Genomic DNA, 16,333 nt, shown 5'->3' with positions numbered 1-16,333 from the left:
TCCTGAGGTAGAATCTTCAAAGAACAGGATCGACCTAATTTTTCAGTGTAAAACATACGCAGGACAGGTGTGGAATACACCCTAAGATTCTTTCCAAACCACCGGATTGCTCCAGTCCCACGTTATGTAATCATATTGCTAAAACATCCTCACTGCACTGGCCGCTATCGTACTAACGACAACCTAGTTCACCATCCCTCTCACCAGGCCGATCGATAATAGTCTAACAGGTACATTTACTTACAAAGCTACCAGCCAAACCGACGCGGCGTCATGTCTACAAGTGGGTCGATGTCCCATGATACGGGCAACGGCGGTAAGTATTCCTCTTATGCATTCTTTCGACCGCATGGACACATTGCTGATCTGTCTGAGATTGGACGAAGACCCGGATCTTCATGCATCAAGACTGCAGAAGACTGTGCCGCCAGGTGTCTCCCGTAAAAGGGCCAAGAAAACTCTACACGATCTCCCGAACATGCCGATCGACATTTTGTTCGAGGTAGATTCCAACGTCCTTCATTTCCCGCCGCGCGTGCTCATTGATTCGGGTAGATATTCTCCAAGCTCACTCCCCGAGACCTATTGAGCATTTCCAGGACGACAAAATCCTTCAGACAGCTGCTTCTCAGTCGTCAGGCGGCGACAGTATGGAAGGCTGCCCGCCTTGCTACGCCACCGTTCTTGGAGCGTCCGAGCGACGTCTCTGAACCCTACTGGGCGAACCTCGTGTACGGAAAAAGCTTCTGCCAGGTCTGCGGGTCCAGCGCGAACAAAAAGCGCGTATTCTTCGAATTGCGGCGCAGGCTTTGTGCCTCTTGCATGGAGAGCCAGTATGCCTACCATAATCCTCACCACGCACAGCCTGGCAGCTCATGAGATGCGTTTCAACAGCTGCGTCACGCCGCCTAGAAACATCAATCAGCCACCCGAGTTTGACGTGACGGCACTGGAACTTCTTCCGTATGTCATGTGTACGTATTTCCAACCTTGAACGTTTCCTGCCAAGTTCTCATGCATAGAACAGACGTCGTAGGTCTGAGGAAGCGGCGTCATTTCTGGAGAGAGGACGTCGAACGTGTAACTTTAGAATTGAAGCGCCTTCGGGAAGACATCGAGCAGAAGAAGCCTGGCGCAGTAGAGGCTCTCGAAAACTATAAACAAGCTCAAGCCGCACAAACGCTTGCTATCATGGAGGTGCGTCCCGTAAAGGTACGCTCGCATCGCGTGCACTGAATGCGACGCTTGTAGCACTCTGCGGAATGCCGTCGTGTACTTCAACCGGTCAACCCCAAGATGCGTCTAGCACAGCGGCGCATCTGACATACCCATTTGCGGAAAGAGCCCGCGAGGCGGGAGCACGCGCCCGTACCGCCCGCACTCCCTTCGCGCCGCTCACTATATGTTCCTCTCGTTCCTGTGGCCATTGCCCGCCGCGACGGCTGTCTCCTTGCACTGAGCCTTGACGACGCCTCGACAGGCCCTCTTCGCCTCTCGCCTTCCTAAATTCCGCTTTCCCATTCTTTTACTTTTCCGTCTTTCCTGAACTTCCTCGTATATGAACCTCGCATGTATCTACTCAAACCCGTAGTCTTTCGCTACGACAACTTGCCTATTCAACCTCGTGGCTCTCGACTCACCTGTTTCCCGGCCGTCTCGCTCGACTCGCCGCCTCAATGGATCGCAGTGCGTACCGTTCCGATATAACGCTGATGTTCAGCTTTTTAGGACCGCGTTCGGGTGAGTGTCTGTCCCGCGGCTCGTATACGTATCCCACGCACTGATTTTTCACTTTCTAGAGTTGCTGCATCCAAACGAGAGTGAATAGCCCAGACAACAAACGTAACGTTGTGCATCGACTTTGAAAGGTACAAACTTTCAGGAATCGCCGCTTCTATATTGCTGATCAACGCAAACGCAACCTCAACGCCGTGGTACGTGAGGCTCCGACCGCGACTGAATGGTGCAACACGTGAGAGATTTATTTCTAGATAGGACGAGGCCCAATGCATCAATCTTGTAAAAGAAAAAGAGCTAGATCATACGGCGTGTCGCCTAAAGGAGGACAGGGGCATAGCCTGAGCTATGTACGTTACCGCCCCCAGTGTCTGCGCCTTCTAATGCTGCTGCTACAACATGAGCGCGTCTGCAACCATCATGAGAACCTAAGCGATGTTCCACAGACTCTCAAGAGGTTTCTCCTGCAGGAGCCACGCCCAATCCTCGCACTCTAAATTCGCTATCTCCTCATCACGTAGAGGAGGAGCGTACACAGGCGTGCCACTGTATGCATCGCGCTCAACGCGACGCAGCACCGCGTCGCATCCGACAAGCTGCAGTGAGCCAATATGCTCGAGGAGTATTTGATCGAAATCGTAAATCCTTTTGTCGAACTGGATGCCTGGCAGGAAATGAAGATATCGGAGGTGGCGCCGTTGCAGCTGTGACAGTGGAGGATCTGTATGTCTCAGCGCTCGACAAGAAAGACAACATCGGGACCGACCATGTGGAGCCAGTCCTACGGCTGTGTGTTCGTATCCCGACAGCTCTCCATGCACAACATCAGGTTTGACAGGCCAACCGGGAGGGATTCGTCGAGAGCCCGCAAGTCGTCCTGCGCGAATTTGCCGCCACAGTCCAAGTGGATGCCAAGCGTGCGTAGCTGTGGCAACTCCGGCAGCAGCTCCAAGACGGGACGCAGACCGGATACATCATGCATGTGCAGCATCACGCTGACATCAAACCGCACGAGCCTGCGTTTGTCCCGGAGAAACGACGAGAGCGCGACGACGCCCGAGCGCGACGCCTTCGCGGACAAAAGCAGTTTGAACGATGTGAGGTTTGGGAGAATGGCCGGGGAGTTGCCGAAAATACTCAAGACCGGATCAGCGTCCCCATGTGCGTAAAAGGACGGGAATGAGAGAACGATTGAGAGTGATTGCAGAGAGGAACCAGGGTAGAGAAGCGGAACAACCCGAGGGTGGATTAGCAAGGCAGGACCGCGGAGAGTAAACTCGCAGAGCATGTCGCTGTCAGCGGCGACGACAGCGTCATGGGCCACCGCTGTGGGCATGTCGTCGTCGCCATCTAATTCGAGGCGGCGTATGTTCGTGAAGCATGGCAAAGATAGGTCAGTGTAATAAGAAACGCTAGCACAACGCAACAAGTTGAGCTCTTGTCGACATATAGAACATGCGTTGGCACGTACGGAATGCGCAGTGATACGATTGTGTGTCCAGATCCTTTCACAAGGTGTTCCCACAGCACAGGGGGTAGAGGGGGGCGCAGACTGATCCAGGTCAATGATTCCAGGTCGGATAAACATTTAAAAGCATCCTCGAGGATACCTACGTTAATTTCATCTCAATGAGTCACGTATACCGTATAAAACCGAATTAAACCGTGTAAAAACTTACGAATATCAGGGTTCAGCCGAGAGTGCGCGCGGGCGCGAACAGTAATTGTGCGGACGATCTGCGCGAACTCGATGTTCCGCCCAATATGCCGCAGGATCTCCCGTGTACGCTCAGCCTGTTCCGATCTCGCAGTCATCTGCTGGGCGGTCAACCTATCCGCGGGGCATACATCGAAGTCGACTCAAAAGTAGATCGTGACGTGGCGGAAGAGGGGATGTTGTGCGATATCATGGAAGAACCGCGAAAGCTGAAAGCAAGTCCTCTGATCTTCTCTGGACAGCGAACGTATGATTTTGTGCCAGAGAGAGAGTGTGTGCGATGCTCGGGTGGAAGTACCAGATGTGAACATCCGTTTGAAGCCGTGGCCATCGGTTCACCCAAGTACCCCCTGATACGTGTTTCTACACCCAACACAATCTTTTCAATACGGGAATAGCAAACTCAGCGATATCAGACTCACCTCGATTTCGTCAAGTAACAGGGGTCTCTGAGCTCTACTATAAAACACCTGACTGACGCTACGAGTTCCCAGGTGGTGGTTGAGAACAAGAAGCCGTGGGAACCTCAACGTACGCAAACGCCCGCACTATATGCACATGTACTGTAGATGTACACCTGCAACAGACGAAGACTTAAGGCGGTTTAAAACATGCGCGTTGACCGACGTACCCTAGTATACACACATCCATACAGCACTACACGTAAACAAGATCATAAAGTCCCTTCGTACAAAACACGCTCTCCGATTTCAGATCGCAAACAGCTCCGTATGCAATCCGACACCTCCCAGCTCGACACCGCGCGTCAGCCCAATCCGCGCAACCGCGTTCTGCGCCTCGCGCGTGAGCGACTCCGGGCCCGCCGCGCACACCGCGACCCCACCCCCGAGCCCCACCCAGCTCAACCGCGCCGACGCGGACGGCTTCTCCGCCTCTGCCTCGGTGTCCGCGCCCTCGTGCGACTCGCTCTCGAGCGACTTGGAGTCCGCGTCCGCGCGCATCGCGACCGTGTGCGCGTGCGGGGCGGGCGGGGTGACGAGGTCGCGGAGGAGCGCGGTCACGGACGGGCGCGTGATCGTGACGTCCGAGTTCGGGATCGGGGGGATCGCCTCGGGGTTGCAGAGGCAGGTGACGTAGATGGAGACGTGCAGGTCGAGCGACGTGCCCGCGACCGTGTTCGCGATCTCCGTGAGCATCGGCGCGAACCACTCGATGGCGCCTAAGGAGAGAACGGTATGAGTTTCGCCGAGCAGAGGACGGTGAGCATGCGCTGCTTACCGAATGACCGGATGCACCACACAAACTCGATGCGGCGCGTCTTCTCCCCGTTCCGCCGACCGAGCTTTACGCAGCGCGCAACGATGTCGTCGAGAAGACCGAGGGTGAATGTTGCACCCGAGCCGCCGGCGACGAGCAGCACGCTTTCGTAGTCCCCGAGGTCGACGCTGGACCCGCCGTAGGGCCCGTCCAGCATGACCTGCACCGGTACGCCGGGCTGCTCGCCCTTCTCCATGACGAGGCGCTCCTGTTCCTTGCTCGCGTACTCGTTGATCGCGCGGGTCCAGTCACCGTGGACGCGCGCGGCAAGCGTGAGCGAGTTGCCGGAGAGGCATGATGTCGCTGCAGGTGCGTTGATAATAGTGAGAGGGTGCGACTCGAAGACGCGGCCTGAGAAGAAAACCCGGAGGCGGACGTGCTGGCCGGCGACCCATCCATCGTTGCAGTCGTGAACATGGATCTGTATAACACCGTTAGCATATTAGATAGAAAGTCGAAGTACTATGAGCTCACCAGGGTCATGTTGCCGTCGACGGGGACAAGTGTCGCATCCTTGATGCGGTAACGGAACAGACGCAGGAGCATGTCGAATCCATAGAATGCCAATGGCGGGAAGATCCACGGAGCAGCGTAGGTGGTGTGGTAGCAGATGGTGATGAAGAAAGCAACATAGCCAAGCACGCTGGAAAAAGCTGTTAGCTAGGTCGATCCTGACAGTACGTGGAGGACTTACTGGACGATGAAGAACGACTGGTAGAAGAGGCGCCGTATGGGTCGGAAAGACGTGAGCACAATGACGCACAGCACGCCGAAAGCGGCGACACCGGAAGTCTCCTTCTGTTGACCGAGGATAGGGAGGTCATACACAAGGTGGTTGTTGATCCAGATGGCACCGTGTACTGCGGAGCCGATAAACATGCCTCTACCAGACCAACGGTGAATGTAGTTGAGCTTCTCGTAGCCGTGGCCAGGGCCAAGGAGGAGCGAGAGGATGGAGTTCTTCGTCCCAAAGAGGAACACGACGGGGAACTGCGCGAGCGCAAGGAAGCCGGCTCTGTTGGGGTTGTCCGTTAGAGGGACGTTCATCGTGATGCAAACAATCAGGACAGCAAGGTATGCTGCGATCACGACCACTGAAAGCGCAATATGTTCAGCGTAGGAATACGGATGTGTGTAGACAGACGCTTACTCTGTCCGATATCCAGCTCGATGCCCGGTAAGCTCCAGAGGGAGACCGAACCCAATGTCTCGAGCAGGCCAAAGACCCTGCGCTTTGACTTTGGTGGGACGACGTCGTTACCCACTGCAGGAGTGTAATTCCGGCCCTCGGAGACGCCGAAGAGCCATCCGCGGAATAGCCGACCTCGCCTGAGGGCACGGAAGACCTGAGGAGCGGCGGCGAGCACGGCGATGCCGACACCCGCGGCCCAGATGATGGAGAATTTACGCTGCCATTTGGGATCCTCGACGTAGGAGCTGCGTTCGTTGATTAGCACGAGCACGGAAAAGTTGGCTGCGGTGGGGAGCGCACTTGTACTGCTGCAGCTCGGTAGGGATCACAGGCGCGGCCCCGTAAGACATGATGGAGGTCGTAAGACTTCAAGCTTGGTAGCGAGCCTGAATGTCGAGGGTAGGGCGGCCTGGCTTGCGGGGGGACTTGCAAGCAGATGGTGGACGTCGCCTTGAGAGCCGTCGCTGCAGATATCTCTGTCTCCTTCTTTCACCATTGTTTGGTTCGAACAAACACAAGCAGAATAATTATTTCACAGCAAGCGCCTGTAACCACACCCGTGCGTCGGCCATCGCGCTCATCCATTCTGAGTACTCCTGACAGTGACGGTACTCAAACCCTCCTATAGCAGCTGTCTCATTCGTTTGTCCTCTCGGCCCCCTCGGCCTGTGCCTCCCAACCACCCGTCGCCCACCCCAGTCCTCACGCGCGCCCTTCCGCGACCTCCGCCCTCAACACCGCCCGTGCCTCCATCAACGCCCTCCCCAGCAAATTCAGCCCCCACGCCTCCCGATCCACCCTCTCCGCGCCCGCCCTCCCGAACCCGATACCCCAGATCCTGTCGCGTGGGCTCGCCTCGACGAGCTCCCGCCCGCCCGTCGCGAGCAGCTCGCCGCGTATCCCCGCATGCTGCCGGAACTTGTGCAGCGTGCCCTCGCGCACGATGCGCACGCGCTCGCGCGTCCACACCGCGTCCTCGAACCCCTGCACCTTCCGTCCGAGCGACTTGCACTCCTTTGCGCTCGGGTACCGCGTGCGCGGGCGTGCCTTCGCGACGGGCGCGACGGCTGTAGGCTTGTGGCTGCTGCGCGTGCGGCGCGCCGGGCCCCCAGGAGTCGAGGGAGCGGGCTCCGCAGTCGTTGGGGGTGCCTGCGCGGGCGCGGAGGAGGGGATGATGCACTCAAAGATGGCCTGGTCTTCGAACAGGAGCGCCTTCTGGGCCATCATCCAGTGCTCTGCGGTCGGGAAGACGGCCTCGCGCTCCTCGCCGCTCGGGAGGGTGACGCGCGCGGTGAAGGGGGAGTGGTACCACTGCGACGCCCATCCGTACTCCTGTTCCGGCTTCCAGAAATATACTGGCAGATCTGCATCCGGGTGAAGTTCTGTCTGCTCTGTCTTCGACATCGTGTACGGCGGGTTGTCGTTAAAGATAGGTGCACCATAGACAGACGGAGCAGCCATATGAAGGGCTCTCCGGAGTCATACATGCATGACAGTCTGGTGGCGGACGGCGGCACCGCAATGAATGGCATAGCACCGATGACAGCACCCAAGTCATGACATGACACCAGCATGTCTACCATACAAGAACATTTCCAGAGATAACTCGTGAGCGACGTGAGAAGCTACTAGTACAACGCAGCATAGTGTCCGTCGTGATCCAAATAAGCAAGAAAGGAGGCGTAACGGCGGTGAAGTTTTCATCAATGCATCGCGGCATGGCTAGCGAACCGCCCAAACATCGTCTCCCCGACGCCCAGACCGATCACCAGCGATAGGATGAAGCTGGCTTGGAACGTCCTGCACACACATGTTAGCGCACAGCCCCGAGCTTGACAGGGATGGACTTACATGACGATGAGCATGAAGATGAACTGGATAGCAACCTGGACGGCGTGCAGCAGGCCCCTCGCGACGTCGTGCGCCCAGCTGAACGGAGGGGCGTTACGGAGCGTTACTGTGTCGCGGACGCGAGTGGAGCTAAGGGTAGCCTTCTCGGTAGACGTCGTGGTCGGCAAGTTGATTCTGTCTGCCTGGGCGATTTGAGCTCTAAAGAGACAGGTCAGTGCATGCGCAGATGGCGATGATGAAGGGCGAGGCACGAAGGTACACAAATATACGCTGTGTATGATCGACGAAGAAAACGCTGTACCCACCTCTTTCGCCAGTGTGCTTCCATAACACCTCTGCATGCCGCAATCCAGCGCTCCACGAGCGCAAATAAGAAGAGCCCGATGCAAGTTCCCACCATCGCGCCCTTGCTAGACGGCACCCATCCGTAGAATAGCACGATGTCGCCCGGAGTGAAGTGGAGGTACGGAAGCATCTGGCCTGCTTCGAGGTCCATGGCGCCGTCCATGGTCATATCCATGCCATTGCTGTGAGCCTTGACCGAGGCGGCCAAGGCTGCAAGAAGTGCCGCAAGCAACGGGATGAGAGAGATTTGACGGAAAGACATGGCCGCACGGTGTTGGCAGGGGACGGTGGAGGAGACTGGACGGCGTCGTGGTGATAAGACCTTTTGCCTGGGCTTACGTAACGCGACCAAACAAGAGTAATCTAACCGGAGAGCGCCCGTCCTTTGAATGCAAGTGAACGCATCCGTTCTGCAGGTTCACCGCCGTGGAGGCAGGCCTGGTTTCCTTGCCGACAACTAATAATTGACGGGCCAAGAGGCCGTACCGTGGGCTGATATAGAGGACGGAGTGAATCCTGTGGGAGTCCAGTATTTGGAGGCACCAGCGTGCGCAGCGAGACCAACGGCCTTCAGCGCTATCCAAGCTGATCGCGATGGCGTTTCGGTTCCCGAGTCAAATGCGGCGTGAGAGGCGTTCACCGAGTAAAGACGGCAACAACACGAGACCGTCAGCCAAGGTCATATATGCTGAGCAGTCGGCCAAGGTCGGGACGAGAGCTGCGGCGGGTGGTCGCCAGGATGCCCGCGGTCCGGACGATAGGGCAGGCACACGTACATGCAGCGGGATTGTTGGCATGGCCATGGAGACCGCCGGGCTGGCCGAGTGAACCGTATACATGGTTTAGGAGGCGTTCGTTGTGGTCCGCCCGGTCGACACACGGGTCAATGATAGCGCATAACCAGTGACCTTGAGACGGCAGCGCAGGTCGCCAGGGCATAGACGGAAGCCAGGGCAAGTATCGTTGAGATGTGGGAGGATGCGGGCGCTTGTTAGTCGAAGGAGGCGCTGATGATGAGAGCCCAACGACAAAGCAGAGGCAAAGAGAGCAACCCAGCATTAGCGAGTGGCAGCGTGGGGACCCGTCATGCGCCAGATATGTGGAGAGTGACAGGAATATGGTCTGCTGGGGTAATAAGAGCCTGACGCCGGGCTTCGCGAGGGTATCCTCCCACCCGGCGCACGACAGTCGTACGACGACGCACCTGAAGAACGATCGCGACCATGGCCATGCATTCACTAAAGCGCAGTTCCGTCCCAAAAATCATCTCTCCAGCGATGTCCGCGGTCCAGTCTATCCCACTGACAGTTCACTTTGGGTGGGACCACGTAAGTGTGGTCAACGGGCAGATCGGAGACGCTGTAGAGCTTGTTGAGGATACCTCCCACTCGACAGCGTTCCTAGAGGGTTCCTAGTAGTAGCATGTGCGTTTCGAAGCAAGAGAGGACAAGAGGGCATGAGGGAGAGGAGGTTGAGAAGAAAGGCGCGGGATGACAGCGACGTCGAGGTTGGGGGAAGAGTTGCAGATGCGGCATTTTGGCGGTTGAGGCATTTCCGTGATTGGCTGGCCGATTGATCAGGCGGAGTGTTGGAAGCAATATCGGAGACTCAAAAAGCGAAAGGCATATTAGAACGCGATAGACTCCGCCCCAATGACTTCATCGCCGGCAACGTGGACCGAGCAGCCCGAAAACGTCAGGCTCCTCGTCGTGGGCAGCGCGCTACGCATGCTGCTCGCCGTCCCCCATGTCCTCTAGCCACCCCTCACAGCCTTCCTCACGTCCGCCGAAGTGGAGATCGTCGCTCTCAAATCCGAAGAGACAGCGTCCAGCAACCAGCCTATCTCTTGTCTTTGCGCAGCCCGAACAGGGCTCGAAACTTGCAGCCGCCATCGACCACTTGCCCGCAGCAGCGGGCATTGACGACGCCGCTAGCTTCATGAGCGAGGCGTCGAGGAAACGTGAACGGACACTCTCACAAGCGTCGAGTTTTATAACTCAACCCGAACGCCGAGTAGAAGAGAATGTGCAGCGTCACATTGAACAACAAGAAGCTGCGGTTGCCTCGCGCAAGCGGTCGAAGCTGAGCTTGGATGTTCCTGAGAGCGCAGACCTCTCATCGATGCAGACACCACCTGTGAATACTGAAGGTGCGTTCCAACTTTCCTTCTTGCGGCCTAAGCACCCAGCTTACCTCTGTCTAGGTTCTGTGACAAATCCGATCGTGCTCGCCGAGTCTCCTCAATCGTCTTTTCCTTTGTCAGAGCCTGCCGTCTCTATGAACGAAGCGAAGGACGATGAAGGGTCGACACTGGCTTTGCCGAAGCTTGCCGTCCCATTCCCTAGCTCTGAGCCACAGAAGACCATCCGAGCGACGAGGTCCACCCCCGTGCGGTCGTCCTGGTTCGGCTTCTCGCGAGCGAAGGATGACGAGTCTCCTGCGTACTCGGATGACACCGACGTGGCGTCAACATCAGCTGCCACCGGACCCTCTACGCAGTCGGAACAGCCTGTGTCTCCACCGCCTGGTGCCGCGGATTCCTCCCACACTCCTTCCACAACAGCTACTCCGCCTCAGTCCATACCATTGAGTGTGAACCCTGTTTCGCCTATGTCATTCACCCCGACGCAGTATTCTCCTCCCAATCACCACATCAACAGTAATGCCACCTCGATCTCGTCGGTGGATGAGGAAGTTCCTAGGCCGCGATTCACAAGTCTAGACAGCACTACGAGCACACTAGCTGTCCCGCAAGTAGTCGTCCAATCCGAGGGTGCGAAGACTGCGGAGAGGAAGCCGTCCATATCATCATTGAATCCGTCGACGAGCCGCTTCATGCTCAAGCTGCCTCTTCTCGGAAGACCGAAGATTCCGCTGGAGCAGGCCGTTGCGACAGCTCAGTCCGAGGACATTCGGGACCCAGCAGATCACCCAACTACGGTAGACGACCATGCAGGCGGTAAGGTTAGCGTTTCGACGATCAGAGTCTTAACTAACTAGGAGACCTAGTGGCCAGCGAGGCACCTGCTGAATCGTCGACCGCTGTTGACAGCCAGGAAACCCTCACGCAGCCACCTCCCATTGGGCAAACCGACACAGCACAAGCGTCTTCAGCTCAGAGCGCAGATGCGACGGGAGCGTCTAACGGCGGCCAGAACACCCACAGCCCACGCGCTGCCTCATGGTGGGACTATGTTGGGTGGGGTGGTGCTAATTCGGAAGATCACGTCAAGACGTCCGAGGACAGCAAGGAGACCGTGGACTCGCAAGATAGCGTGCAAACCGAGAGCGGACCGTCCGCCGCTGTAGACTCTTCCGCAGTACGGCTCCCCGACGCATCCACCACCGTAGAAGTTTCCGCAGCACCTCCGGCGGACGCCTCCGCGGCCATATCCGAGAACGCCACTCCACCGACGCGTACCGACACGGCGGCAGCGCCACAGGCCGGTCAGACGGCTGCAAAGCCGTCGTCTGTGTTTTCTTCAGACACTGTCAAGAGTCACGGGTCGACGTGGTACTCGCCATGGGCATGGTACGGTACCTCACCGACAACGGCTTTGAGCCCTCAAGGCGAGCCTGGCAACGTCGCAGACCAACCTTCTGCCGACTCAGAAGAAAGTCCCAAGACGGAGTCTGAGTTGGTCAAGGAGGAGGCCCTCGCGAGGGAACAGCGCGAAGCGGAGGCAGCGTCGTCTGCTGAGTCAACCAAGCCTTCTCCGCCCGAGTCATCCGCGGGCGAAGCGACTCCTAAGGGCGTACTGGCCGCACCCAATTCTCTCAACCCTGTAGAGTCGTCCATCGCCAACAACAGATCAGGTTGGATGTCCTTTCTCATGTCGAAGACGTTGACCGTGAAGTCGGTGACGAACGAGAGTCACGACGAGCAGGCTGACGGGATGGAGGTGATGGAGATTGATGACGCGCCGCAAACGTCCGCAGCGATACCCATACCGACGGCTAACGATGTGCAGAGCGCGGGTGCCGCCTCCTCTATGAAGTCCTCGCTCGGCGTTTCTTCACCGATACCCTCGCCCACGCCGAAGTCCCCTTTGGGCAAGTCGCCTACCGGACCCCCTCCAAAGGAGCGCGAGCCGAGGAAGCCCGATCCCGCCGCGCCGCTCACCGAGAACGAGTCCATCAAGAGGGACACGACGAAGGGCGCCGCTCGGGCACCCTCCCCGACCCCATCCAAGGCCTCTGGGACGACCTCTCCGAACGGTGCGGCGCCTCCGCCTCCCAACTTCGTCCTACCCACCTGGGAGGACACGTTCCACTCCCCGCCGCGTTCCTACGTACCGCCGCGGAGCCAGGGCGCGAAGTCCAAACTGACGGGCGCCCTGTCCTTCGTCGCGGGGGCGCTCTTTTCCAAGGACGACAGCGCACCGGGGAAGAGTAGGGGGAAGGGCAAGGGCAAGGAGCGTGAGCCCCCTGCGCCAGCGCCCGAGTTCGTGCGGTTCGGGCGGGAACTACCGAAAGCATTCGACATCCTCGGGGAGCAGCTCAATCCGTACATGCTCAATGGTGGATGCAGGGTCGTCGTGATTGGGGTTGCTGGTTGGTCCCCAGGTAAGTGCCACGGCACAGCCGCCGACCGTTCGCTCGGGACGCGGCTTCTCTATCTTGTAATCTGGACGCCATCTGACTGTATTTTTCCGGGACGTCCAGGTGCGGTTACGCGGACGCTCGCGGGCGGGGTAAGTACCGGCACTTGAGTTGCGGTCGCACTCGGAGCACTGATGCTGATTGGGTTTTGTTCTATGTGGTGCAGCTGCCTTCCTCGAGCAGCAAGTTCGTGGACATGACCGCGCAGGCGCTTGAACGGTTCGCAGAGGAGAACAGCTTCAAGTTCAAGAAGATCACGCGGATGCCTCTCGAGGGCGACGGCACCATCCGTAAGAAGGTTCTAAGGTATGTTACCAATTCTCATTTCAATCGTCCCTCTCTCACAAACGCTCACCGACTCTCACAGAGTGTACAAGCACCTCATCAACAATGAGGAGTGGATGGAAGACCTGCACGCGGCCGACGTGATATTCGTGGCGAGCCACTCGCAGGGCGCCATTATCTCCACCCATCTCATCGACCGCTTGATCGAAGATGGGCACATTCTGACCTCGCGCAGCGTGGACGTCCTTGCGAAATCTGTAGCCTCAATAGCAGCGGGCGGTGCGGCCGCCGTGCCAGCCACCCAGGCACAGAAGGTATGCCTGCTCGCGCTGTGCGGCATCCACCTCGGGCCTCTGCGGTACCTCAAGACAAGCTCGCTACTGCAGCCGTACATTCAGGTATGCTTATTTATCAATGAAGGGGCGATAGTGCGGGGCCTGACGAGTTCTATCTGCAGTACGTGGAGAACCCGGCCGCCCGTGAACTTTTTGAGTTCCAGGTATGCGGCGCAATGTACTGGTGCACTTGGCGCCTATGCTGACCATGTGACAGGATACGGAGTCGAAGCTGTCGAAGAACTACGTCGGCGCGCTCAGAAACATCATGGATCACGGCGTATGTCACCGGCATTGCGAGTTAATTGTTAATGCTAATTTGCTTCCCCTGTAACAGGCTAAGGTCGTTTACGTCGCGTCCCTAAACGATCAAGTGGTCCCGATATATTCAGGACTGTTCACAGCTGCGTCGCATCCCAGGATCCTGCGCGCCTTGTACATCGATAATGATGCATACCAGTACGTGCCAGCGCCCCATGCATCTACCTGTCTGATACAATGTCTTGCCCGTCAGTTCGTCTGATTTTCTCTCCAACCTACTGATTCTTCTCATCCGCATTCTGAACGCGGGGCTCTCTGATCGCGGGCTGCTTGCTCATCTGTCCGAAGCAACCGCGGGCACGCTAAGCGGAGTTGGACATTCATCTGCCTATGAAGAACCAGCGACGTACTCGTAAGTGCCACCGGCGCAGCTGATATCTGACCGCTGTCTGACGGCGTCGTGTGGCAGCCTTGCGGTCAAATACTTTTTCATGACGAACGACGGCACTAACGCCGATGCGGAGCTCGTTATCAACCCTTTCAACGCCGTGGAGGAGCAGAACGACTACGAGGTGCGCTCATCGCCGTGTCTGCCGCAGTCATGGCACTAATTGATCACGGCGTTAGATCCCATGGTTGCTCCGTGATATGATTGCGGACAACAAGATCGCGCATTTCTTCGCGCGCGAGTTCTCCCAACTGCGGGACGCATTCGACGACTGGCAACCCAAGACGACCATTCTCCGGGATGTGAAGAAGAAGCTGCAACCGATCACGCGGATGTCGACTATTCAGCTGGCGCCCGGCCCTTCCTTGAGCAAACTCTGACGACACGACACGCACACGACCGGACATTAGCCACACACACACGCACGGACGCTTCGCCCACATGCTTTCTCACCCCGCACGCACGCCATATTTGTATCACATGTTGTAGAGTACATACCTTCCGTCATGTAGACTATCTGTTAGGGCACATACTTTCGGTTCCTTCTCACTTTCATTTCGTCATTTGGGCGGAGACCCCTACATCGTATTGGATAGATGTCGCACATTTAATCCCACACCAAGCATGATACATGATATTCGTCGTAATCTCAGTACCACAATTCCTCTATGTATCAGCGCTCCCTGCGCCGAGGTTGCCAAGTGGTCCATTCAACGGTATTCGGCGCCGCAGTCCCCGATGGTCATGATCATGCTCGCGCTGTTGGACTGCCTCTCGATCTGCTCTATCTCCGCCTTGTCGCGCTCGGTGAGCGCGAACGTGAAGACCCTGTTGTTGTCGTCGGCGTGGTCGGCGAGCCCCAGCCTCGCGCCTGATGATATCACATGAGTGGCGGCGCGAACGCGGAGCGCGAAGTCGATGCGGCACCTATGATCACTGCGCCGACGAACGGATGCTCGAGCACCCAGCGCACAGCAACGTTCGCGATGCTGACGTTGCCGTGGCGGTCGGCGATGCCCCGCAGGACACGCAAGAGGGCCTGGAACAGGTCCCAGGTCCCCCACGCCTTGAGGATGACGTCCAGGTACTGCGTCCGCGACATGAGAACGCAGGGCATGCGGGTACGGACAGGCAGGGACACTACCTTGCGCTGCGAAGGGTTGAGGCCGGCGTAGAGCTCGGGTTCGGGCTTGCCGAGCCAGTGGTCGGTGAGAAGGCCGCCACACTGACAGATTTAGCACCGTGATCCGGAGAAGATGTATACGCCTCACCAGTACGCCATAGGCGAGAACCTTAATGCCGTGCCTCTCGCAGATGTCATGCATGCCGTGGAGAGGACGAACGTCAATGATAGAGAACTGCGACACATACGGTGAGCGATGAGCGAGGCCTGACATCACCTGCGAGATGCACGGACCTGTACTTGGTTGGACACGATGCAGCCTGGGCCGAGGACAGTGCAGAGTTCGTCTGCCCGTCTGGTGTCGAAGTTGCACAGCCCGAGGTGTCGAATCTTGCCCTCCGAGCGGAGTTGGAGAAGGAGCTGCAGGGCGTTGATGTAGCTCCTGTCCTGGTAGTCCTGCCAGAAGAACTCGAAGCGCGACGTGAGGAACAGATGGGGCCGCTGACCGGAGCCCGAGGTCGTCCGCGCACCTGGAGAAGATCGATGCACTGCGTCTGCATCCGCATGCAACGTTCGTCAATTGCGGTCTTGACTGTGTCGTGCGACACTTCCATCGGATTGAAGACAGCCCACTTCGTGGCACCGAATGGGCGTTCTCCCTCAGGAAGGTTCTTGATGAATTGGCCCTGTCCACCATGCGAAAGGGGTCAACTATGGCGTAAAAGTAGCATCATATCACTCACGAAGAGGCTCTCCGCAGGACCATAGTGGTCCGCTGCCGTCAAGTTTAGTCAAGCGTGAACAGAAGAGTCGAGAAGAACATACCCTAGATGTTCGAGGAGGTCGAAATTGGAAGTTAGACACCTGCGCCGTGTACCTACACCAGACTTACCATGTCTGTAGGGTGCGGTCAATGTTGGGAAGATGGCGGGAGATGATACACCATGAAGATTCATACTTACCGAACGCTCCGTATCCTTTTGCGGTATAGCTTGCCATGGCATCGCGAACCTTCGGAGCAGGGGCGCTTCCCCATGCACTGCTGGATAGTTGCCACAGGCCGGTCCAGATCCGGGGAAGCGTAGTGTCCGGGGCAAGTGTGAAGCGCGTTTCTCCTTGCATGCTGAGCTCGAGGTACCGGGTCCGCTGAACCATGCTC

At 57.5% G+C, this 16,333-nt stretch overlaps 7 protein-coding genes across 7 annotated transcripts; 2 read left to right on the top strand and 5 right to left on the bottom strand.

Moving 5' to 3' along the window:
• Positions 1-273: 273 nt before the first annotated feature.
• On the top strand, positions 274-1,330 carry TRAVEDRAFT_73314 (uncharacterized protein; the record flags this gene model as incomplete). Its single annotated transcript, XM_008042633.1, has 6 exons — positions 274-316; positions 387-502; positions 556-833; positions 895-974; positions 1,028-1,197; positions 1,252-1,330. 6 exons carry the CDS (start codon positions 274-276, stop codon positions 1,321-1,323), a joined length of 759 nt encoding a protein of 252 aa, XP_008040824.1. The 3' UTR covers positions 1,324-1,330.
• A 1,188-nt stretch (positions 1,331-2,518) lies between these two features.
• On the bottom strand, positions 2,519-3,552 carry TRAVEDRAFT_49865 (uncharacterized protein; the record flags this gene model as incomplete). The annotated part of the gene is made up of 3 exons (XM_008042183.1): positions 2,519-3,149; positions 3,209-3,347; positions 3,417-3,552. 3 exons carry the CDS (start codon positions 3,550-3,552, stop codon positions 2,519-2,521), a joined length of 906 nt encoding a protein of 301 aa, XP_008040374.1.
• Positions 3,553-4,052: 500 nt separating this feature from the next.
• Positions 4,053-6,367, bottom strand: TRAVEDRAFT_30280 (iron reductase). Its single transcript, XM_008041926.1, has 6 exons — positions 6,225-6,367; positions 5,883-6,169; positions 5,427-5,826; positions 5,207-5,375; positions 4,694-5,153; positions 4,053-4,634 (listed from the first exon to the last, which is right to left on the bottom strand). Exons 1-6 carry the CDS (start codon positions 6,272-6,274, stop codon positions 4,165-4,167), a joined length of 1,836 nt encoding a protein of 611 aa, XP_008040117.1. The 5' UTR covers positions 6,275-6,367; the 3' UTR covers positions 4,053-4,164.
• A 259-nt stretch (positions 6,368-6,626) lies between these two features.
• Positions 6,627-7,339, bottom strand: TRAVEDRAFT_171044 (DUF1768-domain-containing protein; the record flags this gene model as incomplete). Its single annotated transcript, XM_008042632.1, has 2 exons — positions 7,129-7,339; positions 6,627-7,005 (listed from the first exon to the last, which is right to left on the bottom strand). Exons 1-2 carry the CDS (start codon positions 7,326-7,328, stop codon positions 6,627-6,629), a joined length of 579 nt encoding a protein of 192 aa, XP_008040823.1. The 5' UTR covers positions 7,329-7,339.
• A 5-nt stretch (positions 7,340-7,344) lies between these two features.
• On the bottom strand, positions 7,345-8,418 carry TRAVEDRAFT_30277 (CTR copper uptake transporter). Its single transcript, XM_008041925.1, has 3 exons — positions 8,081-8,418; positions 7,776-7,973; positions 7,345-7,724 (listed from the first exon to the last, which is right to left on the bottom strand). Exons 1-3 carry the CDS (start codon positions 8,380-8,382, stop codon positions 7,628-7,630), a joined length of 597 nt encoding a protein of 198 aa, XP_008040116.1. The 5' UTR covers positions 8,383-8,418; the 3' UTR covers positions 7,345-7,627.
• Positions 8,419-10,772: 2,354 nt separating this feature from the next.
• TRAVEDRAFT_151682 (uncharacterized protein) lies at positions 10,773-14,710 on the top strand. Its single transcript, XM_008042631.1, has 11 exons — positions 10,773-11,079; positions 11,130-12,686; positions 12,786-12,814; positions 12,889-13,028; positions 13,090-13,405; positions 13,465-13,506; positions 13,560-13,622; positions 13,680-13,801; positions 13,857-14,015; positions 14,073-14,175; positions 14,231-14,710. Exons 1-11 carry the CDS (start codon positions 10,956-10,958, stop codon positions 14,429-14,431), a joined length of 2,856 nt encoding a protein of 951 aa, XP_008040822.1. The 5' UTR covers positions 10,773-10,955; the 3' UTR covers positions 14,432-14,710.
• A 51-nt stretch (positions 14,711-14,761) lies between these two features.
• On the bottom strand, positions 14,762-16,296 carry TRAVEDRAFT_127904 (Aldo/keto reductase; the record flags this gene model as incomplete). The annotated part of the gene is made up of 8 exons (XM_008042630.1): positions 14,762-14,922; positions 14,979-15,138; positions 15,196-15,276; positions 15,323-15,409; positions 15,469-15,642; positions 15,705-15,860; positions 15,918-15,949; positions 16,137-16,296. 8 exons carry the CDS (start codon positions 16,294-16,296, stop codon positions 14,762-14,764), a joined length of 1,011 nt encoding a protein of 336 aa, XP_008040821.1.
• Positions 16,297-16,333: the final 37 nt, after the last annotated feature.

Source organism: Trametes versicolor (assembly GCF_000271585.1).
Source record: "Trametes versicolor FP-101664 SS1 unplaced genomic scaffold TRAVEscaffold_8, whole genome shotgun sequence".
NCBI lineage: Eukaryota > Fungi > Basidiomycota > Agaricomycetes > Polyporales > Polyporaceae > Trametes > Trametes versicolor.
This window is presented reverse-complemented; position numbering and strand designations above follow the sequence as displayed.

Bases quoted from the DNA above. Each gene is read 5' to 3' on its own strand.
- TRAVEDRAFT_30280 (XM_008041926.1), bottom strand. From the start codon at position 6,274: ATGTCTTACGGGGCCGCGCCTGTGATCCCTACCGAGCTGCAGCAGTAC. The intron at 6,170-6,224 runs GTGCGCTCCCCA...CAACGAACGCAG, and splicing joins ACCGAGCTGCAGCAGTACAA to CTCCTACGTCGAGGATCCCA. The intron at 4,635-4,693 runs GTAAGCAGCGCA...TTCTCTCCTTAG, and splicing joins GTGGTGCATCCGGTCATTCG to GCGCCATCGAGTGGTTCGCG.
- TRAVEDRAFT_30277 (XM_008041925.1), bottom strand. From the start codon at position 8,382: ATGTCTTTCCGTCAAATCTCTCTCATCCCGTTGCTTGCGGCACTTCTT. The intron at 7,974-8,080 runs GTGGGTACAGCG...CTGTCTCTTTAG, and splicing joins GAAGCACACTGGCGAAAGAG to AGCTCAAATCGCCCAGGCAG. The intron at 7,725-7,775 runs GTAAGTCCATCC...ATGTGTGTGCAG, and splicing joins ATCTTCATGCTCATCGTCAT to GACGTTCCAAGCCAGCTTCA.
- TRAVEDRAFT_151682 (XM_008042631.1), top strand. From the start codon at position 10,956: ATGCTCAAGCTGCCTCTTCTCGGAAGACCGAAGATTCCGCTGGAGCAG. The intron at 12,815-12,888 runs GTAAGTACCGGC...TATGTGGTGCAG, and splicing joins CGCGGACGCTCGCGGGCGGG to CTGCCTTCCTCGAGCAGCAA. The intron at 13,623-13,679 runs GTATGTCACCGG...CCCCTGTAACAG, and splicing joins GAAACATCATGGATCACGGC to GCTAAGGTCGTTTACGTCGC.